General features: G+C 41.2%; 1 protein-coding gene and 1 long non-coding RNA gene across 9 annotated transcripts in view; one reads left to right on the top strand and one right to left on the bottom strand.

Annotated features, from left to right (window-relative positions):
* Positions 1-25,664, bottom strand: part of celf4 (CUGBP, Elav-like family member 4) — a 903,775-nt gene that overhangs the window by 81,502 nt on the left and 796,609 nt on the right. For all 8 annotated transcript variants that reach the window (XM_052037920.1, XM_052037946.1, XM_052037937.1 and 5 more), the window contains exons 7-8: positions 13,344-13,491; positions 6,200-6,349 (exon numbers count right to left, since the gene is read on the bottom strand). In XM_052037920.1, coding sequence (XP_051893880.1) covers positions 6,200-6,349; positions 13,344-13,491 — 298 coding nt within the window. The remainder of the gene's footprint in view (positions 1-6,199; positions 6,350-13,343; positions 13,492-25,664) is intronic.
* Positions 1-25,664, top strand: part of LOC127582584 (uncharacterized) — a 51,446-nt gene that overhangs the window by 6,805 nt on the left and 18,977 nt on the right. The window lies entirely within an intron of this gene.

Genomic DNA, 25,664 nt, shown 5'->3' with positions numbered 1-25,664 from the left:
TTGGTATTGATATTGTTTTATTATTGTCACTTGTATCAAGGTACAGTGGAAAAACTTGTCTTGCATACCGTTCGTACAGATCAATGAATTACACAGTGCATTGAGGTAGGACAGGGAAAAAAACAATAACAGAATACAGATTATAGTGTCACAGCGACAGAGGAAATGCAGTGCAGGTAGACAATAAGGTACAAGGTTATAACCAGGTAGATTATGAGGTCGAGAGTCCATCTCACCGTACAAGGGAACCATTTGATAGTCTTATAACAGTGGTATAGAAGCTGTCCTTAAGCCTGTGGTATGTGCCCTTAGGCTCCTGTATCTTCTGCCTGATGGGAGAGGGGAGAAGGGAGAATGACCTGGGTGGGCGGGGTCTTTGATTATGCTGGCTGCTTCACCAAGGCAGTGAGAGGTATAGACAGAGTCCATGGAGGGGAGGCTGGTTTCTGTGATGTCCTGGGCAGTGTCCACAACTCTCTGCAGTTTCTTACGGTCACGGGCAGAGCAGTTGCCATACCAAGCCGTGATGCATTCAGATAGGATGCTTTCTATGGTGCATTGATAAAAGTTGGTGAGTGTCAAAGGGGACGTGCCAAATTTAGCTTCCTGAGGAACTAGAGGCGCTGGTGAGCTTTCTTGGCTATGGTGTCTATGTGGCCGGGACAGGCTATTGGTGATGTTCACTCCAAGGAACTTGAAGAACTCAACCCTCTCGACCTCAGCACCATTGATGTAGACAGGTGCATGTGCACCGCCCCCTTTCCTGAAGTGAATGACCAGCTCTTTTTTTTTGCTGACATTGAGGGAAAGGTTGTTGTCATGACACCATGTTACTAAGTGCTCTACCTCCTTCCTATACTCTGACTCATAGTTACTTGAGATACGATCCATTACGGTGGTATCATCTGCAAACTTGTAGATGGAGTTAGAGCAGAATCTGGCCATGCAGTCATGAGTATATAGGGAGTAGAATAGAGGGCTGAGGATGCAGCCTTGTGGGGCACCAGTGTTGAGAATAATCGTGCTGGAGGCGTTGCTGCCTATCCTTACTGATTGTGGTCTGTTGGTCAGAAAGTTAAGGATCCAGTTGCAGAGGGAGGTGTTGAGTCGTGGATCTTGGAGTTTGGTGATGAGTTTGCTTGGAATTATTGCATTGAAGGCAAAGCTGTAGTCAATAAACACTAATCTAACGTAGGTGTATTTACTGTCCAGATGCTCCAGAGATGAGTGTAGGGCCAGGGAGATGGCGTCGACTGTAGACCTGTTTCGGCGGTAGGCGAATTTCAGTGGGTCGAGGTCTTCCATGAGGCTAGAGTTAATGTGTCCCAAGACCAGCCTCTCGAAGCACTTCATGATGGTGGACGTCAGAGCCAGCGGTCGTTAGTCATTAAGGCATGTTACCTTGTTTTTCATAGGTACCGGATGAGAATGGTCTTCTTAAAACAGGTGGGAACCTCAGATTGAAGCAGGGAGAGGTCTGCAATGCCTGCAAGTACCCTTGCCAGCTGATCAGCACAATATCTGAGGACACGGACAGGGACACCATCCGGGCCAGATGCTTTCCTCGTGGAAGACTGATCTTACGTCCTCAATGGTGACCGCTGATTCGGTTGCATTGGAGGCTATCAGGGTGGGTGGTGACAAACCAATCCCCTTCTGTTCAAAATGTGCATAGAATGCATTAAGCTCATCAGGAAGGGATGCGCTGTTGTTGATGATGCCGCCTGTAGCTCGTTATAGCATGTACTGTTAGCCCTGCCACAACTGATGGCTGGTCTGGGACTCTATTTTGAACCAGTATTGTCTCTTGGCATCAAAATAGTAAGAAGTTAGAAACAGTGGAGGTCCAAGAAGAGTTGGGGATTCGTATCTAGCGAAGATTAAAATGTCATGGAAAGGTGCAGAAAATAACTACAAAGACCTTTATAATTAGAGGTCACGTATACAAGGGTGTAGTAGTTATGCTGCTGCTAAATTCATGCAAATGCACACAGGCAGTTCTGAAATGTATATTGGCCTTGGAGAAAATGCAGTGTGAATTTTTGATACTTGAAGTGCAAGAGTTGTACTGTGAAATGAAATTACACAAACTATGATTGTATTCCCTGAAATTTAGCAGGTTAAAGAGTGAGTTGATCATAGTTTTCAACATAGCAAGGGAAACTTAACAGGCAGCTTGAGATAAAGCTACACTTTTTGGTGAGTTAAGGACTAGGAGGCTTTGAGTAGGCAAAGGAAGCTAAAAAAAGGTGATTCCTATTTCCAGACTTACCTTTTAAATACTCCAAAATCTTTTATTTTTATTGCAAAGTTACACCATCAAGACAGTTTTCCATTTCTTACAATGGCACCGCTAGGGAGCAGCAGAATCAATTCTTGCTGTGATATAACCAGACACATTCCATTCTTTTTCTTCAAGCAGCGGACCCCTCTTTTCCCCTTCTCCTAAAATCTTCAGGTTTATGAAAACCAAGTTTGGTGTCACCTGATCACTACTTTCTGACTTGTCGATGTAATTGCCCCTCGAGTAGGTGGGTGGCAGGAGAATGGGGATGGGGGGTGGTTGCAGGGTGGGGGGGGGGGAAGTTGATGAGCAGGTGAGAGAGAATAGGTTGCAGGGAAGTAAGCAATGATGTGGGACCTGATGGGATTGTTCTGAGACTCAGAATAGACTCAGTGGGCTGAATTGTCACAAGAAAATAAGATATAATCTAAGTGTTGTTCCAAGACATTAATGGTCTGCTCAATGAGATTTAGGAGCTATGGTGTGAACAGAGAACCCGAATCTTTAGACAGCATTGGCCATCGTTTGGATTGTCTCAGTGGAGCAGATGCAGGACAAGTGGACTGCTATACAATGAAGGCATCATGACAGTCAGGATGCCAGGGATTAACCTGCTGCCCATCATGGATATTGAGAGAGTGCAATCCTTTCCCAGAACTGCTGCATGGTGCATGTAAAGTGCTGTGTGTGCCCCCTGCACAATGGTCAAACCTGCATCCCTGTGAAGCCTTGTTCTCGCTTTTCCTGCTGCTCTTTGGCAAAAAAGAATGAAATGTAGTCAGCTCTCCTTGAATAGTGACCGCTACTGAACTTGCCTTCAGATTGAGAGCATTATTGCATCAAGGCTGATGTGAAGCAGTGGATGGCAAATTGGAAGATGTGGCGCAAATCTTCAGTTCCAACCTGGAAGGTGGCTGACTGAAGAGAAATTCATGGCCACTGTCACCTTGGCTCGGGAATCCGATTGTGCATAACTCTATAGCTGAGCTGCAGCAGATGATAAATTTCAGCGAGGTTATTGGGAGGCAGAAAACTGCAGATCCCGGAAAGCTGATGAAAGGTCATTGACATGAACTGTTAACTCTGCTTTCCTCTTCACAGATCCTGGCTGACCTGCTGACGGTCTCCAGCATTTACTGCTTTTATTTCAGTGAGGACATTGTTACAGAAACATAACACCTCACACACTGTTCGGTGCTGAGACTCAGGTCGAAGAATTGGACACACAATGATGTTATAGAACTGGACACACAATGATGTTATAGACTTCTGCTGAGAGCCCTTCTCTCAGTCTTCCTCTTCCTCTCCCTCCCCTCCCCCCACCTCTTCCATCAGTTTATCCTGCTCAGCTTGTTCTCTTATTGTTAACCCAGTCAAAGTCACCCCTGCTGTCAATCATAGCTTTTCCAGAGAAGTTTTCACGAGCATGACTTGGTCTGGTCTGTCCATCCGCCTCAGTCACATCGGGCAAGTCTCTGCTACAGTACAGGACCTCGCTGCTCAGCTCCAGAACAGGTTGGGCCAGCAAGACCCCATTTCTGGTCAGTGTATGATCTCAACAAGTTCAGCAATGAGTGCAGGCTGTAGGCTTCACTCAGTAAAGTCTAGGCCTTGATTCGAAGGCCAATATCTCAAAGCAACTCAGATTTCATTATCCTACTATTTCATTAAGTGAGAGAGACAATTTGTACAAAATCTTAAACCTCAACCATTCTGTGCAACAAAGTTACTTCCTTTACGAAACGGGTTATGAATGATGAAGCTATAGCCTGGAAATCACAGTGCATGTATAATTGTGAAGATATATTGGGCCACTTATTGTTTTAATGGTTGTCCTGTGTCATCAAATTCAGCTACAATCGAGGCTAACTAGGCATTGCACATTAAGGGAATCAAAAATGTGCTGCATAGTACTTCTCCCTCAAGGTCAGATTTGGAAAGCTGGCCATGCACTCCTGTGGGCCTGCGGCTGTTAGGGTGGTACGGAGGGATCTTGGATCATTGACTCACCAACATCAGAAGGGTTCCCTTGACACATCACTTCGGCAATCTTCTTCTGCAAGGTTCTTGTGCGGTGTGGGGGGAGTAATCAGGCATGCATGCGTGCCGTCGGGAGTGGGGAATTGGGCATGCATCGGTGTGGTTTAAGGAGAGATTGGAGCCCAGCACATGGGGAGTAATTGGGATCAGGGAGGTTGACGTATTCTGGTTGGGGGTTGGAAAACCTCCAGGATGCTGGAGGTTCAGGGAAGGTGGTAGCGGTGGCAATGGTGTGGCAGTGGGGGCTGGGAGTGGGATGGAGATTGAGGGATGATGGGAAGGTGGTTTTGGTGCAGAGTGAGGGCCCAAGGATTTAAGCAGGTCCATCTTACTTACCTTGCAGATATCTCAAGTTAGTGACAAGGGAATTAAAAAATTACTGTCCTGAGAGAGCAAGTTCCCTTGCAATGTTTCACATGGAACAAAGTCATCACATGCATCTCTGAGACAGAAATTGTATCGGGGTCACAAGAATAATGATAGGAGATTGCTGATCAAATTGCCTGAATGGTGCGACTTGAACCGAAAATGGTTGTAAATGATGTATACTCCAAGTTAAATCAATTTTTAATCACATAGCACTGAATAAAACAGTGTTATGCAATCCTATTTCTGGGCATAGGGCCATTATTTTTCGCAGATAAGACACTTTCCATTTCTTAGGATGGATGTGTTTTGATGGCAAATTTGGGAGGTAAAAGGGTTATTTGCTAACACATTGCACCACTCAGTCCCCTTAGCACTTATGTTACAAAGAATGTTCCAACACTCTAAGGACATTATCTAGATAGAATGTACTATTTATCCCACAGTGATACTGCTTTTCAAAGTTAATATGAATTGGGACAAACAGCAATTTGTTAATCACGTCTCAGGGATAGCATTATCACATCTGAATCTGAGGTTTCAGGGTTCTGACCCAGTCTGGAGTCTTGAGTACATAATCTGGGTTGACAGTTCAGTGCAATAATAAGGTCATGTTGCAAGTTGGAGCTATTCCCTTTCAGAAGAGATGTTAAACGAAGAGCTGCTCTCCTCCTATGGTGATGGTAAAAGACTGCATATCACTACTTTTAAAATAGCAGGATGGTTCTCTCCAATGTCCAGCCAATATTTATCCTTCAACAAATTGTGAAAAGTTGCTGCGTGCACATTGGCTGTTGTGTCTCCCACACCCTAATGATGACTAAACTTTAAAAATATACTTAACTGGCTGCGTAGGTTTCAGGGTGTCTGAAGTCATGCAAAGGTACTAGGTAAATTGAAACACTTTTTGAACATGGAGAGAAAATAATGCAGTCGCCTCAACATTTGAAAGGAGAAAAGAAACAGGTTAGCTTTCAGTTAGAGGTTTCTTGTTAGAAATGTTTGGTTCTGATGACCTTTCTCTTTTCAGGTCCAGCTGTCCTTGCTGTCCATTCTTGTTTTTTGTGGTCTGTGATTTCTAGTGTTAACACTGTATTCATGACTACACCTGCCTTGTTAAAAACTGGTTAAGTTGGCTGTATTTTAACTTATCTAAGGTATAAATCCATATTTATTACGCTGTCAGAATGTGCCTTTTTGTGGACAGAATAAATTTATATTCATTATGCTGTGATAAAAAGATTTATTTGGGATGGTAATTGCTGTCAAACATTTCACAATCTCTCAGTGACAGTGAGAGAACGAGATCTGGAAGCTCTCTAATACAGAGCCACAGAGGTCATTCCAGCTTCTGCTTGGAATAAAACACCAAGACTGCCCTCCTCCCATGCACGCACGTGGAAAGCTGACATTCATTTTCAAAACAGTCTTTTCCTAATCTGAGCAAGTTAGTTTTTCTCTGTGTCTCCCCCCCCGATTGCAATGTAAATGAAGACAGTGAATGTGTACCTGGGTAGGGGTGGATTCCATTAGCAAAGACGGCTTCTGCTGTTGGTTGTCCGTTAGCCTGTGGGGGAAGGCCAGTGAATCCATTTACTCCAATTGGAGAAGGAATGCTAGGCACAGCTGGTGCGGTGATGCCAGGAGGTGTGCTCCCACCTGAAACACATACACAGCAAATCACACATCTCAAGCTTCAACCGAATCAAGCAGAAATATTTAACATTTTCAGTGAGGGGCTAGACTTGCCAGACCATTCACAGAAAAACAGCAGGAGATACAAGTTTTAATTTGATGCTGATAAATATGCAATGATGAAGCTCCAAATTTTTAACAATAGCATTGCATGAAGTGCAACAAACAATCTGCTGGAGGAACTCAGCGGGTCATTCAGTATCTGTGGGGGGGGGGGGTGGGTTGGGAGGAATTATTGATGTTTCGGGTTGAAACTCTGCATCAGGACATGAGGAGAAAACGTCCTCTCAGCATTTACACTGTCCAGCTTCCTCCCAACAAGAATTTATCAATGTTTTTTAATTAGATCATCTCTCATTCTTCTAAATTCCTAAGCGTACAGACCTAAGCTTTTCAACATTTCCTCAGATAACAATACCTCTATACCTGGATCATTTAAGTGAACCTTTTCTGAACTGACTCCAATGTTAATATAATTTTCCTTTTATATTATGATATTTTACACAATATCTTTCCATCTCTACATGCACCTTTGAAGGTTTCGTTTTGGCAATTCTTGCAATGCCCAGGATATGTTTAAATACCAACTATTTGAGCTGGTTTGTTTGTCCATGTTAGAAGACCTCAGGTCAATCTTACTTGACGTTTTGTTGCAACCCATGCAAATATTTCTGTTGCAGAATGGAACTTTGAAGGCTTGGTTAAGTGGCTGCTTCACAAAAGAATGTATGAAGACCAATAGCATATACTGTACATCAAAAGTTAAGACTGATGCAAAAGAAGCTAACAGTATTTGCTCCACTAAACAATTTCTGCATCATCATTTGCCATGGCTGGAAATGAGAACCTATCAACAGCAATCATGTTTAGTGTTACCAAACATTACATGGTGCTTCTTGAAGCTTATCACACATAAAACAATGTTAAGGGAGGTGACAAAAAGTTTGATTGAAGTTTGGTTTTAATTTTTATCTTAAAGGTAGAATGTGAAGTTAGAGAAATGGAGATGCTAGGGAGAAAAGTTTAAAGTTTAGCATCTTGGCAGATAATTGTCTGGATAACATCAATATAGATTCTGACCCAGTGTGATAGTAAATTGGCAGTGTGCTGTACAATCCCTGATTTTTACCACCAAGTGGTATGGGTAGTATTGTTGCCCTCTAGTATTTGACATTTCCACGCTGGGAAATAAAGACTCTGATTTTCTATCCTATTATGTGCCTCTCATAATCTTATATACTTCTACCAGGTCACCCCTCAGCATTTGACGCTCTAGTGAAAACAATCCAAGTATGTCCAACCTCTCCCTATAGATAAAACTCTCCAATCCAGGCAACATCCTAGTGAACTCTTCTGCACCCTCTCCAAAGCCTTCACATCCTTCCCGCAGTGTGGCGATCAGAATTGCACACAAAACTCCAAATGTGGCCTAACTAACATTTTATACAGCTGCAACATGACTTCCTGACTTCTTTACTCAATGCTCTGACCAATGAAGGCAAGTATGCCATCACCTTCTTTACCACAATATCCACTTGTGTTGCCCCTTTCAGGGAGCTATGGACTTGCACCCCAAGATCCCTTTGTGCATCACTGCTCCTTAGGGTCCTGCAATTTACTGTGTACTTTCCTCTTGCATTTGACCTCCCAAAATTGTCTGGATTAAACTCCAACTGCCATTTCTCTTCCCAAATTTCCAACACAGCCATGTCCACAGACCGTGAATGAATATTAAAGGAATTATCTTGACTTCAGGGATTGATTTTTCTGTGCTGTTAATCTATTATCAGGATCCAACCAGTGTTCCTTGTTGGAAATGGCAAGCAATACTTTTCACCCTATTATTACTCAGCTTTGGTAATATTTGGGAATATTAATAAGGGATAATTGATGCTCTGGCCTATTCCCCTGCAGCAAGAAAGTAGATTCCACTAGTGCTGAGGGGGCAGTGGCTGGTCAGTTGTGCTCAGTCAAAATGATATCATTTAAAACCCTGATATTTTTTGCTGCTACAAAGAAGCATTTGACTGTGGTGAGGGGTTCAGACCCCAGCAGTGACCCTGGACTGTATACATTCTGACAAGATCCACATTAAGAAGTAAAGTGAGTGACTGAATCAACGTCATCAGGAAGTTTGCAGACTCAAAATGGAAGGCACACCCTTTCACGATCAAAACCTCCGTGCTTACCCTGTGTTGCTTACCCAGTGTGGATTGTTCCACCTGCACAAAAGATAGGATTCTCTGCAGAATGACAGCTCCAGTTTCATCAATGGCTACTTTAAGTCAATGTACTTCAGCTGTTTGTAATTCCCCACTGGATTGCACTAGCACCAGCAGATATCCAACCACTGAGTAAGCACAAACAGACAGAGGATGCCAGATGCCCTCTAAGCAGATACACTGCTGCAGGAGAGTGCCCAAGGTCATTCAGGAGATTTCTCTTGATGTCACAAGCTGCCAGCACCATTGCTTCTGGTTGGGGTAGGCACGACTCACATACTTTCAGTGTGTCCACCAGGGTGCCTCATCATCATCTGCATAGACTGACATGACTGCAGAAACAAGCTGTCATAAACTGGGGTGCACACCTCTGCCATAGTATTGGCATTCCTGACAGTTTAGTACCGCATACCTGTCTGGATTGCTAGCCCTCGTATCAAATGCATGGCTGCCCAGTTAAATTCTCTGATGCCTGCTATGAGAGAAATTGTCCACATGAATGACAACCCAGGACTTGCCATCTAGAAAATTTAAAGAACCTCCAGCTCACCACTTGGGCACCTGGTCACCTTTATGGACACAAATAAAGCTCCTGCAGGATAAAATAGTGCAGCAGCTTGGAGAAAAGTGAAGCATTCTACCACCACCAGAATTCAGTTAATTTCTGACCCTACAATAAAATCCTTCAGGTTTTGACTTTGCATCAATAACATGGAAGGGTCTGAGTCAGATCCAAACTTGGCATAGCTCCTACAGTCACTTGATGCGCAAATGGTGTATCAGGAGTTTTGCAGATTAAAAGATCTAGGGATGTGGTGTTTAATGCAGGAAGTGGAGCTGACGTAAATGATCACTTATGACCTTTTTAATGAGTAGATCAGGCATAAGTGGCCAAATGGCATATTCCTGCTTCTACTTCTTATGCCATCAAACTATGGACCACATAACTGCACTCTGTCCTAAATTCATAGAGGTTAAGTGGTAGGGAGGAGTTCATTAATTGGGAAAGGGCAGGGTGCAGCAGGATGGCTGAACAGATAGTCACATAAAAATAAATGCGCAAAATTCCTCTGCATGTTATTAGCAGTGAAGGCAAAGGAGGCAGAGGACAGAATTTAAGGAGATGGTTGATAGTGGAGCAAAGACTCTGGGGGTTATTCTTCAGTTTGATCCTAGTGTAGTGAGCAAATTTGGTCATGGAGAGCAAGGCCTAATAGGACTTGATCTTTCCAGATTTGTTGATAGATGGCTATACAAGCAATATACTTGAAATTGTAAAGTCACTGAGACGTGGAGTCATAGATCAACAGAAACAGGTCCTTCAGCCCACCATGTCCATGTTGACTGTTGTGTCGATCTATACTAATCTCATTTGCCTGCAGAATCAGTGCAGAAGGGTGACATTGGAAGAGGAGAGAGGTATCTGGATGCTGATAGTTCCAACAAACTGGTCAGAAAATACATTGGGAATCAAGAAATCTTCAGAATCAAAAATATTCTTTGGAAAAGCAACTTGTACCTCTTCAGGACTTCCAAAACAGCTTCTCATCCAATGAACTTCTTTCAAAATGCAACCAAAATATAATGTAATCTCTCAATTTGCATTATCTCACATGGGGTGCTGGCCATGAATATAAGTAGCAGAATTTATACATAGGTAAAAGATTTATGGTATACAGGAATGCAGTAAATCCAGAAGTGAAAAGGCTTAGTAACCAAAATAGAAATTAAAGTAATTGAGAACGAGGAATTATTGAATGCAGAGGTTAGGGAAGGAAAGGATGAAGAACATCTTGTAGGAAAACTCAGGGTGGAGCTTGGCAGTTGAAAAGTAAATATACTTAAAAATTTGACCTACAAAGATAATTGCCCTACTTGAAGAGGAGCTGGCTAATGACTAAGAATGCTTCCAAGTTGTCACTTACATTATTTAAATGCCTCCAAACCAGTACTTATTTTCCCTTCCATTCTGTCTGCACTTTTACAGCATGCATGAGTCCTAATTATCACAAAATGTGCTCTGTGCTTAACACAATCATAGTTGATGCCAACTTGTTTCTAGTCAAAGGACTTTAATAACATCCTGCGTGAAGCCAAGAATGACTGTGTCTTTGAAATGAGGTGCTTTCCATCTGACTGACAGAGTGCTCAATTAGCAGATGGTTAAAGAAAATAACTGGCAGTAGTTCAATGTATTGCAAATAACAAAATGTATTGGATATTTTAGCATTCAATCTTTCTCCCTGGCATAGTCATAACTTCAAGAATCTTAAAGAATTCTTTGCATTCAGGTTTTACTTCGTGTATTCTGACGTTTTATCATTTGACATCCTCAGTTTGTGTTACAGTTCCAAGGGCACTGATAGCTCTTGCCAGTATGTTGGCAGGCTACGGGGATGCACTAGAAGTGGTGAGGAAGTGCTTTCGGAGGTGGATGTCATTGCAGGTGCTTTACATAATATGTTGATAGTGGCAGAATATTTGCAACAATGACCCAAAGAGCCACTTCTGCAGTGGTGAAGGAAATAACTGCTCAAAGGCCACTATTTTCTGCGTGAGCACCTCCCTTTCAGCGCCCCTGCAGTAAATGAAAAATGTTATTCCTTCCGACCTATCTTGCAACTAAACAATGTGCTGTAGGCACCATTGCTCAGACAATGGGGTAATTTTGATTTAATGCCAGATCTGCTTATTTTCATTAACTTCAGAAAAGATGGAAAGCTGGCTGCCAGCTTTCTATCACTTTATTACGTTTGAAGACTAGATTTGACCTAATAAGAGTGAAAATGATTTTCGTGGAACCATATGCACCCCTTATATGCTCATCTCAGAAACCAATAAACTTATGCTGGATTGATTCTATTTGTAGTCTTAAATATGTTATCTTTGCTCAACAAATTTCCTGATGGCATGGATGAGAGAAGCTGTCTAGAGAAATCAATGGCAAAGTTTAATTTCATAAATTCTTTTTGGAAGGGGTTTACCTTAGGGCTTTCAATATATCCAACATTGTCAGAACATCAATTATAATTCACACAAAAAGTGTAATTATATTCATTATGTGGATCCCTGCCCTTGCTGAGTTAGCATATTTCAGCAAGGCTTCTGTGGAAATGCTACAGTAAGGCCTCAGTATACACTGAAAACTAACAAGGAGATAAGTCAGCCTGTTGGGGCCCTGCTCGTGTTCAATATTCAGCAAAACATGTTGCTGAAAATCATGAATGTCACTAGATTTCAGGTGAAGACTGCAAGGGTTGAACTTGGTTGTGAATTCTCTCTGTGCCTGATGGTACTAAATGTTATTTGGGTGGAGTACCACTGGACTGCTATTTCTTCTTAAACTGTGCTCTAAAGTAAATAAAATCTTCCATAAAGGCAACAACATTACAGTAAATAAATGATTAATAAAAAAATATCTCGACATTGGCAACCATAAGGAAAAAGGACAGTATGAATGGCATTAAGAATTCTGTTTTTGTTATATGACAAATCTATGGTCACAATTAAAGATTTCCATGCAATAAATGTAACAACACAAAGGGAGCGAAATTTAAAAAATAGAGACATTGACCAAAAGTGGGGAAAATGTGATAGTAATGTAGATTTCTCCCTTTTTATACCAGTTGAGGTTTACTCTAGCCACAAACTCAAAAGAAGATCCCCTCCTTATTGTAATGTGACAACCCTCTTCCTTATGCCCCTTACCAATGGGATTGCCAATTTAGGACAAGTTCAACATAGTTTGATGCTGTGGGCTACATCCACATGAGGAACTAAACTTAAGGATATGCAAACTTGTTTCACATTTGACAATGTTGGCTGCAGGTCCAATAAGGAGAGAAACAGTCGACTGTGCCCAGTGAATTATGGATTCTTTCCAACCCTTTATTCTATTTTGGTCTTGGTTACATGGTCTTTCAATGTTTGATGATGGATGATGTATTTAATAGGATTTACCAATGCACGTGGCAATGCCAAAGCAGCAGAACACAAGTTGTTAACAGCCATTCTCAAATCCTCCAGTGATCTAGTTAAACTATATAAATCATATCTGAGAAAAAAGGAGGATATATTCAAGCTGTGACGGGAGTGCTGAGAAGGATCACTGGCCTTATTCCTTGAACCATAAAGAAAAAATTGAGAAATCATCTTCCCTACAGTGCTAAGATGATTAAGTGGGATTTCAAGAGAGTGTAATAGAAGTATAGAAAAGGTTGATCCAGGAAGTACCTCATACTACTGTAACAATGAGATATAGGCTCAACCAAGGATAGCCCAAATGATTCAGAATAGAAAGATTTTTTTGAGGATCACCATGTGTAATGATATACTGTATGTGGGAAGGTAGGGGAGCCAAACAGTCAGCAATAATGCTACGGTGCAGATTTTAGTTTTGGATAGGTGTACTAAGCTTAACCATACTCTCTTCCTCAAAATTAACTTGTGAGATGGCTATTGTTTATTTTTAATGCCCTGCTAAGCAGGATGATTCTAGAGTTTGTTATATTGTCTGTACTCAATGTAGAAGATACTCTGAGGGAAAGAATATTTAGCAAACAATGAATATTAATCTTCATACTCAGAATGGATTTATTTCAGCATTCATTCATCGTGTTTTAATGATTTATTAAAACATTTAGGTTAGTGGAGCTTGATTTGTAGTTACTAATGTGTTTTGTTCAAAGGAGTCTGATCCTTCTCAAGTATTTCATTGGCTTCACTGCCACACATACCTGATGTTGGTGTCATGGGTGTAGCTGCCAGTCCATTCATATTCAAGGCTGCCATCTGCTGCATCTGTGCTGCTGCGAATGCTGCCATTGGGTTCAGGTAACCTCCCTGGGCAACCGATGCCATTATTGTCGCTTGTTGCTGCATCAACTGTTGGGAAAAAAAAAGAAACTTTTCTTTATCTTTTGACTTCAATAAAATCACAACAAAAATCCTGAAGGAAAATGCATTTTAGCCACATTACTGTAGTGCATTTTTCAATTCCTAAAGCCCATTTCTGTAATGGGATTTTGTGGTCCATAAATTAACATTGTTTGCTCACACCATTTTGATACAATGGAGTCTAAACTTTATATTATCCAGTAATTGATGGAAATTGATCAGTGTGCTAACCTAGTGACTTGAGGACCCTTTTTTTTTGTGTCCTGTATTCATCATTTACTGTATCCAGTTATTTGTTGTTGGCATAAATCTAACTTACGTTACATGATGATTTCAAAATCCAAAAATAAAATCATATCATTTCTCAACTCTCTTCTCGATAAGACCGGACCCATTTTTTCTAATTGCTCCTTATAAACTAGTCCTTGCAAACTCTCAATCATTTTGGTTGCTCCCTTCTGTATCTACTCAGAAATTGCAAGATCCTTTTCATACTATAGTAACTAAAAACATACACAGTATACCAAGAATGATTACATGAGCAGTTTATAAAATGGTAGGATTATTTCACCATTAAAACTCAAAACTGGGCTTTTACTGTGATTTTACTGTGATTTCCTTTAATTACTGCCATCGAACATTGCTATCTTCAACTGCTTGTTAATCAGCGTCACCAGATCCATTAATTTACCATAAACATTATTTTCTTTTTGTTTAAATAAGTTGTTCTCAAATGTTCGATGTGCATGTGAAACATCTTACATTTCTCTACATTAGATTTCATTGGCCATTTTGCAAGCATATTCGAGTCCAGCTGTGGCTGATCCTGTTTAATTTTGCAGTCTGTCACATCTATTAGGTTTGTATCATTTGCAAATTCAGCCCCTCTGCTTGTGACTGCTACCCCCCTTACAATCCCAAATCTTACATAGATGCCAAAACTGTTTACTTGTGAAAATTCAACTAGTAACATTTCTCCAACTTTACTGTTTGTGCTGCACCACTGTTCTCTCAGCACTAATGATCAACCTGTTATGTAACCATTGTAAACTACTTCTGTTAAATGTTTTATTTATCTCCAAACTTTCCAGAGAAATTTAACAGTAGCCTAAGTAAAATCTACATAAGCAACATGCATGGTGGTGCGACATTTGGTGTTTCTGCCTCACAGCTCCAGGAACCTATGTTCGATCCTGATCTTGGGTGGTGTCAGTATAGAGTACGTTTGTTCTCCCTATGATTGAGTTGGTTTTTTCCCACAGTCCAAAAATGATCTGGTAGGTTAATTGACTACTGTAAGTTACTCCTTATTGTGTTTAAGTGGCAAAATAATCAAAGGGGAGTTAATAGGCAGATAAGTTGCAGGTTACAGGGCAATATGGATGGGGGAAGATGGGACTGATGGGATAGCACTGTTGGGAGTCAGTACAGATTCCTAATGGGCTGAATGGTCTTCTTCTGTATCTTAATAACTAATCAAGCACTACCATACCCTTATCAAACTTCTGGCAGCCTCAAGTAACAGCAGTGTCTTTGACTGACAACATTTCCTGGTAGTTTCTCATTTGGTCAGCCAAGAATCTTCAGGTATATTTGATGAGGGTCCTCAGAATTACCTATCTTAAATTTACATAGCTGTTCAATAATCATGTACTTGCAACCCATTGAAGTTCTTCCAGATCAAATAAATTATTGGTTATAGAACATAGAACAGTACAGCACAGGAACAGGCCCTTCGGCCCACGATGTTGTGTCAAACTAATTCAACTGGTAATTAAATGTGTAAATAAACCAATGCCTTCTGCCTACACAATGCCCAAATCCCTCCATTCTCTGCACATTCATGCCTCTTAAATGCCTCTATGGTATTTGCCTCCACTACCACCCCTGGCAATGCATCCCAGGCACCCACGACTCTCTGTGTAAAAAACATGCCCCGCACATCTCCCTTTAAGTTACCCCCTCTCACTTTAAAAGCATGCCCTCTTGTATTAGACATTTCAACCCTGGGAAAAAGATACCAGCTGTCTAAGCTAACTATGCCTCTCATAATCTTAGAAACTTCTCAGGTCTCTCCTCACTGCTCCAGAGTAAACAATCCAAATAGGTCCAAACTCTCCATATAGCTCATGCCCTCTAATCTGGGCAGTATTCTGGTAAACCTCTTCTGCACTCTCCCCGAGGTCTCCACATCCTTCCTGTAATGGGGTGACCAGAATTGAATGCAATACTTGGCACGAACTGTGCAATTTTCCGCACAGTGGAAAATGAGATTGAAAACATTCCACTGCCTGTTTAGCATCAGTTTCTCATATCCTTACAGATTCCCCCTTCAATTGTTTCACTTATGGTTTAAGGTTAAAGATGAAAAATGAGGCATTGAATCTGTTCCACTCTCCATAAATGCTGCCCGACTTGTCATGTGCTTCTTTTATTTTCTATTTTATTTTGAGATTGCCAGCATCTGCACAGTTTTATACTATACTTTTATTTTTAAAACGTTGTAGGGATATAACTGCTGGTCTCAACAAGCAGCTCTCTGGTGACTACCTCAAATCATGGAAGCTTAATCCATTGAGTGCAAGATGTATAATTACATTTTCAAATATTATAAGTAGAAGACACAGAGAAGAACTTTCCTCACAAGCTTCATCTCCCATTGGCTTTCAGCTTGTAGTTGCTTAATGCCCTTCATGTGAAATATCTTAAATGGCTATTGGAAATGATATTTAGGGAAAAAGACTTACTTAAACATAGATATGAGCTTCTATATACAAACTGTCGTAAAAAAACTAGTTGGAATAATAACATTTTTGCAAAAACAAAAGTCAGAAAGACAATGAAATTGGACAATGTTATAGGAGAAGTATTTCATGGCAGAAACCTGACAGTTTGCAGTGAGCCTTCAAGGTTTAGGCTAACGGTGAGGTTTTTAAAAATTATTTTATAATATTGCACTAATTTCATTTGAAGATTATTATATTATCATATTGTATAAATTTCAGTGGAAGGATAATCAAGGGCAACATGGCCCCTGGCTTTCTGCTGTTGGTAGAGGCACCACAGCTGGGTACCACAACGCTTTAAAGCACCAGCGACCCAGGTTCAATTCCAGCTGCTGTCTGTAAGGAGTTTGTACGTTGTCCCCGTGTCTGCGTGGGTTTCCTCCCGGTGCTCCGGTTTCCTCCCATATTCCAAAAACGTAGGGGTAAGGAAGTTGTGGGCATGCAATGTTGGCGCCGGAAGCATGGGGACACTTGCGGGCTGCCCCCAGAATACTCTATGCAAAAAAGATGCATTTCACTGTGTGTTTCGATGTACACGTGACGAATAAAGATATCTTATCTCTTATCTTACATTCAGCATTTGTAGAACTCTTCTATTTTCCATTGATATTCCAACAGATATAAAAAGAGTTTATTACCTGACTTGAGTGTTGGAATGAACACAGATTTTCCAGGGAATAAGCTTTCCTTTCTCTGCAATATGCTACAATTTTAAAAAATGTGAATCGGTTTCATATTTAATAACATTTAGGACCTGTATTTGGAAACCTTTACTTAATTCCAGATGATTCAAATTCTGGAATCTAGGACCCCCATGTTCCGCTTTAAAGATCAGTGAGCCAATTACATTTTATGGTCAGATCAGAGTTTGATTTGTAATCGACCTTCAGAACTGATTCTTACTTAAAAAGCTTTCTTAATCGTTCAGAAAAAAAATCACTGGGAGCAGTTATAATTCATTATCCAGATACTGGAAGCTCTCGTGAGGTCAGAAGGTGTTAGTCAGCAAGTCTTATTCAGCTGTCAAGGTGAAACAGAATACTTTAGAACATCACAGGGAATGACATCTTAAAGCATATTCTGAAAGCTATGTAGTAAAGCTCTGCAGTTGAGTACACATGGTATGGTTGTTCTTAAAATATTATCATTTTAGGGCAGTATGTTTTTGCTTGGGGGTTATTTGCAGGTTACTTCCTGTAATATTATAAAGAATAATAAAGCTACACAGCATGGAAATAGGCCCTTTGGGCCCAGCCTGCACCAAACATCAAGCACACATTTACACCAATCCAATCCCATCTCATTCGCCCCACATTCCCATCAATTCCCACCCAGATTCTTCTACTCACCTACACATGAGGGACAATTGTCTGTGGTCAGTTAACCAACACATCGTTGGGATGTGGGAAGAAACTCAGGGGAAACTCACTTGGTGATTCAGCACCATGGGTCAAGATAGAACCCAGGTCTCTGGAGTTGTGAGGCAGTAGCTCTACTCGCTGTGCCACCCAACACATGCCTGCAAGACTCTAAGCTTTGCCACACATCTGCAGTTATCTGGAATTTGTTTCATATATACTTGTGCCGTACGAAAAGCATTTGGATTCTGCTATTGGTAAAGGGAAAAATAAGTTTATCCAACTTCTCTCCTCTCGACCTCTAGAAACTGATAGCTACAGGTAGCCTTGTTTGGGTCAACTTTCCAAAAGGCAGTAGATCGACCAGTTTTACATTCTGTTATACTGATACACTTCACTCAAGTTTTTCATCATTGCCAGGAGATACTGTCAGTCTTAATTTGCAACTACTGCCAGTGGAAATTTGGGAAGAACAATATCAGATGACAGAACATCTATTTGAAAATTGTGAAATTCACTGGTAATGTTCATAAGGAAACCCATAACCAATGTCATCCTGCAATGGCAGTCCAGGAACAACCACAAATTGCTCCCACCATTGATTGGTAAGGGGTTAAGGGTTATGGGGAGAAGGCGGGAGAATGGGTTTTGAAAACAAACAGTCACAATTGAATGGTGGAACAGACTCGATGGGCCAAATGGCCTAATTTTGCTCCTATATCTTATGGTCTTATGGTCACCAAACAATGGCTCCTCACTTCTGCCCCAATCTCACTTTAAATAACCACCCACCCCATTGAAGGACAGTTGTAAAGAAAACATTAACCCTAAAATTACTGATAATTGCCAAAAAGTGTTTAAAAGTAAAATACAATCAGTGTGTAGGCTTTCTCATTTTAGTATACTTAATATCTTATCCTAACAACTTTTGTACTGTACAGGGAATAACGATCAAACTTTAATAAATATTATTTTATATTACTGATAAAATGAATTAGCCTGGGCAAAAACAAAAGCCAGTTCATGATTCATACTTTTAAAAAAAAGAAATAATCAGATTTACAAATTCCAACAACTTCCATTGACTAAGTGCATTTAATATTGTAAAATATCCCAAGGCACTTTACCCCAGACTTATTAAACAGGATTTGACACTCAGCCATATACAAAGTTTATAAGAGGTGCAGCAACGTGCATGGAAATCTCTGAATTATGGGGCTGCAAGAGATTAATGAGATAGCCATGGGCTCTGAACCAAGGTGTTGTTGGAGAGGGAGACAATGTAGGTCAGCAGGTACAAGAATGATGGACAAATGGGACTTGATGAAAGAGTTTTCATTATTTATGCCACATACACTGGAACTTACACACAGTGATTCTTCCCCAAGAGATTACTGGAAAACCCTGGGGCAAAGCTATGAATGGTTGTTTACTCTTGTTTCACTATGGGCTCCCCGATCTTCTACTGAAGCTGCATTTGGAGACTTGAACACCATGGGAAATTCAGGCCCTAACCTTTTTTCATTTAGTCAATTTTTTATTCCAAATTGTGTTTGCTAGAAATAATAATAATAAAATATAAACTAGATGAGCATTTAATGTAATTGAAGAGATAAAACAGATGAGGCTTGTCATTGGTAACCTGCTTGAAAATGATTTGAAATAATGAGAGGAAAGGTAAATTTGCACAAGAGTCATGGTCATGTTATACTGTTCAATAAAAGATGCAAATAAATTGCCACATTTGCAATGAGGTGAAGTGCATTGAAGGTAGTTGTATGATGTGGGAGTCCGATTTAATTTGAGAGCACCAGGGCTAGTGGTGTGTGACTCTTGCTCCCTGAGGGCATCTGATAATAGCTTGAGTTTGTATTGGGTGCACGATAAATCCAGCCATTTCTAACATTTTGGACCTCTTTAATGGTTTATAAATGAACTCTTCAGTGAGGCTCAAGTTACTGTGTGCAACAGGGAAAACACATATATAAAGTGTGCTAATGTATAGTAGGTACATTAGTCTTAGTGGCACCTGTACCCTCTGGAGATGGAATCAGTTCAATGTACAGATCAGATGCTAATAATTTTTTTCACTTGCTAAGGGCTTGTTAGGAACCAATTAATGACGAAGGAGCAAATTTCCACATGGTTGCCTTTCAGTTTCATGTGACAGCAAGAACCAGTATAAGGATCCCGTGTAGGCCACGGAGAGGGTTGGAAAATATTCCACGTGGAGCAAAGCAAGAGGGACTGTATAGAATTACTCTCACATGGCACCATGGATGCATCAACTAGTCTTAATTTGTTGAATACGTTAAAGAAGAATATCCTTAGCTCTTCTGCCAAAATTATGTGGATCAGTGGAAAAAAGCCTTATAATTTCACTTGAGACATTTAAACCACTGCTACTGTGTCCACCCCTTGAAATGCATAAACTAGTCCATCACATTCAGCCACCCCACTGCACAATGTGCTACTGAAAAGGGGAAAGCACAGGTTGCTTGAGAAATCATGTTTATCCTGAGAGCAAAATGCCGATTTTTACTTTTGATTTGGTGCCAGTACTCAGTAGCCAATTTCTAAAGAAAGTCTAGATTTCTTATTCACAGCTCCTTCGTGTTACTCCTATAACAATGCATCATACCTGTTTATGTGGAACAGTTCCTGTTCCAAACCTTCTCTGGTACTTCTCAACTCTATCTCCATTACATCAATAACTGCATTAATGCTGCTTTCTGCACCCATGTGGAACTCATCAATTTTATCACCTTCACTACTAACTTCCACCCTGTTCTCAAATACACCTGGACTATTTCTGACACTTCTCTCCCTTTTCTCTCTGTCTTCATCTCAGGAGACAAACTATCCACTGACATTTACTATAAACCCACTGACTCTCACAGCTACTTAGACTACACCTCTTCCCACCCTGTCTCTTGTAAGGGCGTCATCCCTTTCTTCCAGTTTCTCTGTCTTCACCGCATCCACCCTCAAGATGAGGCCTTCCATCCAGAACATCTGAAATGTCCTCCTTTTTCAGGAAACATGGCTTTCCTTTGTCTGTGGTTGATGGAGCCCTCTCTCACATCTCCTCTGTTCCTCAGAATTCTGCTGTCACCTCACCTCCCTCCAGACAGAACAGAGATAGAGTTTCCCTAGTCCTCAGCAGCACCTCTACTTCCTCAGGAGGCTAAAGAAATTTGGTGTGTCCCCTTTGACACCCACCACTTTTTATTGATGCATCATAGAAAGCATCCTATCTGGATGCATCATGGCTTGGTATGGCAACTGCACTGCCCAGGACCATAAGAAACTGCAGGGAGTTGTGGACACAGCCCAGCGCATCATGGAAACCAGCCTCCCCTCCATGGACTCTGTCTATACTTCTTGCTGCCTTGGTGAAGCAGCCAGCTGGCCAGCACACCCATCCGGGTCATTCTCTGTTCTCTCCTCTCCCATCAGGCAGAAGATACAGGAGCCTGAGGGCACATACCACCAGGCTCAAGGACAGCTTCTATCCCACTGTGATAAGATTATTGAACGGTTCCCTTATGTAATGAGATGGACTTGTTTGACCTTGCACCTTATTGTCTACCTACAATATACTTCCCTGTAGCTGTGACACTTTACTCTGTATTCTGTTATTGTTTTTACCCTGTACTACCTCAATGCTCTCTGTTCTACCTCAATGCACTGTGTAATGAATTGATCTGTACGAACGGTATGCAAGACAATTTTTCGCTGTACCTCGGTACAAGTGACAATGATAAACCAATACCAATACCAACACCCTTCAGGTCTCTGCATCCAGCATATCATCCTTCGTCATTTCTGTCAGCTGCGATGAGATCTGAGCACTAGCCACATCTCCTCCCCACCCCTTTCCAACTTCCACAGGGACCACTCCCTCTGTGACTTTCTGGTCAGCTTGATTCTTCCCCACCCATCCTTCCCTGACCCCTGGCACTTTCTCCTGCAACCACAGGAGGTGCAACACTTGTTCTTACACCTCCTCCATCACCAACATCCAGGGACCTAAAAAACCCTTCCAGGTGAGGCAAAGATTTACTCGCATCTCCTTTAACCTCGTCTACTGCATTCAGTACTCCTGATATGGCGTCCTCCACATCAGCGAGGCCAAGCACAGACTAGGCAACTGATTTGCAGAGTACGTGGGCTCTGTCTGCAATGGCCATCCTGAGCTCCCAGATGTATGCCATTTTAATTCCCCTTCCAATTCCCACAACGACCTATCCATCCTCGTTCTTCTCTACTGCCAGGGTGAGTCCCAACACCCTCTTCTAATCCTCCTCCAGTCCTCCCATTTTTGCCCTTTTTCTCATACCCTCCCTCCTGCCCCTCATCACCCATTTTCATCCCCCTCCCTCTCCTGGTTCCATTCACCTATTACCTATATATTTTACCCAACTGCCCTCCCCACCCCCTATCTGGTCTGGTTCCACCTGCCCTTCACCTCTCCCCTAATGGTTCCCATTATCGCCTTCCTTACTTATCAGATTCCAGCACTGGTAGCCTTTGTGTTCCTGCTTACTATCCTCCAGCAGCTCCATCCGCCTCTTTTTTTTGGTCTGACTCCATCTATCATCCACCCGCCTAGGTCTTCCAACCCCAGCCCCTACTTGGCTTGATGCGCCCGTCATCCTTCACCCTTCCTCGGTCCGCCAATCACCTCTGGCCCCTGTCTCACCACTCTCCCTCTCCTCTTCATACTGGCTAACTCCTCTCTCCACTCTTAGTCCTGATGCAGGGTTTCGACTTGAAACATTGACAGTTCCTATCCCCCAATGGATGCTGCGCGATCCGTTGAATTTCTCCAGCAGATTGTTTGTTGCTCCAGATTCCAGCATCTGCAATCTCTTGTGTCTCCATCATACCTTTTTCCCACTGCACTCTGCACAAATGTTCCAGCTGTGCTTGCTGCTCAGATGGTGGATTTCCCTCCTGTCAGTTTCATTGATTTTATATGCAACTGAATGACAAGCCTCCAGAATCCATACCCTTTCTTCCTGATGGTAGACATTTGGGTAGAAGAAGCTACAAACTTTCTGAACCTAGTTTACAGTGTGGGGTGTGCAGCCCTGTTTATTTGTTTTGAAGACGTTCTCTTGAGATTGGAAACAACGTGTATAAGGGGCCTGTGGTGATGCTTTGCCTCTGATGAACAATGGATGCATCTTCCTCTGCTTTCTCTTGTCCGCTCATACCAACATGAGATGATTGAATTTGCAGCGTGCCCCTACTACAGAGGATAAGCTGATGGGCCTATGGCTATTGGGTACATCCTGACATCACATTTTGAACAAGGGTGTCCAGTTTGTCATTCTCCAGACCTCTGCCACCTCCTCCAAATATGGAAAGGATGGAAAGATTATGGCAAACACTTCTGCAATTTGTACAGCCACTTCCAGACATTGAAAATGCACCCCATCCAGATATTTTATCAGCTGTAAATGTGAATATCTCAAATTTTCAGTCAGAACCTAGTACAATCATAATCTAGGTCCTCTTCAGTTTATTCTTTGTGTTTTCAACCTGCTTCCTTGTATGTTCCATTTACAGTTATTTATTAGATCAATTTAGGCTAAATATTTCCAGGTAAGCATGTTTGACATCTATAACTTATTTTGATGGTTATCAATGGTTGTTGAGATAACTGTCAACTTTGGTGCATAACAGGCTATACATAGTCAAGCTCAGGTCTATTTATCATCTTAGTAGTTTTCTTTAAGTCTGAGACCACCTTTCAGACATCAATCCCATATCTGCATATCTCCATGCTGATCTTCTGCCCCTTTCATCTGCTTGTTCTAGTAGCTTGCTCCTCCACCACATATAGGGGACTCCACTCAGTCTTTCTGTACTATACAATAGTTGGAAGACATTGATTGTTAAATGCTGTCTAATGCCTTTGGTTCTTTCTCTCCACTTCTTACAGAAATTATGCAGTCCATGTTTGTATTACCCCATAGTATACTTGTATTACCACAGAGTACATAATACTGGTTGGAGAGAATGCTAGGCTAGCTAAAGAACATTCCGTTTGATGAATTGACATTGATTATTGAGCACCATATAGAGTGTTGCAAAAGGGAACCTAAATAAAGCAAATGTGCAAATTACCCTCGTTTAAACATCCATCTAATGCTCCTTTGGTACACTAGGAGAAATTTTATTGTAAGTTTTTTTTTAATGTGGAAAGAAAATGATCACCTGTGCCTACTCCCTTATGACATTGGTGGTTTAAGCATCTAAGGATTGACTCTGACCTTCATGTGACTAAAATTGATACAGGACACCAGACATTGACTGCACAGAAACTGTCTACAACCAGCAGTGGCTGTGGTGTCCTGTTGAATCAACAGGGAAGCCTCAGTGATCATAGGTGTTCTAAGAAATGAAAAGCCTAATTGTCAAGATATAAACATGGCCTCAATGGATGCAAAAAAAAAAAATCCCAGATTAGACAGACAATCTTTGCTGTGTTGTAAAGTGTTTGACGACTAGATTTTGAGACCAAATGAAATCTGGCAGACAGTTTTACATTGTGGTCTCTTGCAGTTTTTGCTTTTCCAGACACTAAAGTTAATATGGTAAGATTATCAAGGTAGCCTTTGAGTATCCTTATGGTGCTTCATCTACAACCTCTGTTGCAACATTCTGACTGAGCCTTGCCGCAGAAGACAGCAACCTTAAAACTCAATTGCAAAATACTACTTTCTTTTAAGCATTATGCAATTGAAAATCATTTCTTCCTCCCCCAGAGTGAAACACATTAATAACCCTCTCTGTGTTGTTTCACATCAATCATAAAAATTGAAGAGGTAAAAGAGATTTTGTCTTCTGCTGTGTGGGTGTTTAGAAGGAAGGGGAGAGAGGGGAGAAAGATCAGTCGGTGGCAGGGAGATCACCTGGGGGAATCATGGGATCCACCTTTCTTAAGGCCGTTTGGGATGGACAGGGACTGCTGGCCTTGTCAGCATCTTCTACATCCAAAGAGAAAGTTAATAAAAGTACATCTTTATGAAGGTCACCTCAATAGCAATTAAGTTGCTGAATAACAGCAGCCTTCGAAATGTAATGAAAGGTTCACGAGTTTAACATCTTTGCTTTTTTTTGTTCTCTAATTGATTTCAGGGTCAATACTTCCAGTAGAGAGAGAGGAAATTGGAAGTATCTAAAATATTTGGTTGTCAGCCAGTTTCTTGTCTTTTGATTACTGCCTTTTCCTATGTCTAAATCAGTGGCAAAGTTTTGACTGATGTATGCGTGTGCACTGCATACTTGACAAACAATGATGTTATTGTATTTATTGCTGAGTATTCCTATACAGCAAAATGTACATATAATGCATCTATGTATCTGTACAGATACATAGATAAAGTTAAACAGGTGTACAAAATGTAACATTACTGAGCACAAATGAACTGTCCATTAATCCAATCATCATCAGTGCCCTGTGTGACCTCACTGTGACCTTTAGACAGAGGAGGGGTTGCGGTAACAAATGGAGCGTGAAGTGAAGTGGAATACAGAAGACGAGGTGAAGCCCACTGACTGACGTAAATAGGCAGCTTGAGTTCAAACTCACCAAAACTTCAGGTGGTTTGAAACCGAATTCATAGTGAAGCATAGAGGAATCGTGAAATCCAGTCTGTAGTGCAGGCTGTAAAAAGGTCAACCAAAAATGGAAAATACAGTCACCTAATATTTCATCTGCTCAAGTGTATAGGTAACTGAAATTCATATACTAAGCCACTCTCAATACTTGACAGATAATCTGCCTGTGGAATTAGATATGCTTTCCGGTATAATTTGCTTTTAACTTGTATGAATATGAATCAAATTAATTAGATGCTTGGTAACCATGTAACAATAATAGTTTTGGACAACAACATCACAACTTAGAATGTTTATTTCTAAATATTGCTAAATATGTAAACTTATAGTTGATCATTTCTATTTTACCTCTACGGACTATGACAGTTCAATAAACTTTTCA

This window comes from Pristis pectinata, chromosome 2, assembly GCF_009764475.1.
Source record: "Pristis pectinata isolate sPriPec2 chromosome 2, sPriPec2.1.pri, whole genome shotgun sequence".
Taxonomy (NCBI): Eukaryota; Metazoa; Chordata; class Chondrichthyes; order Rhinopristiformes; family Pristidae; genus Pristis; species Pristis pectinata.
The sequence above is the reverse complement of the archived record's forward strand: the minus strand, read 5'-3'. Positions and strand labels throughout refer to the sequence as shown.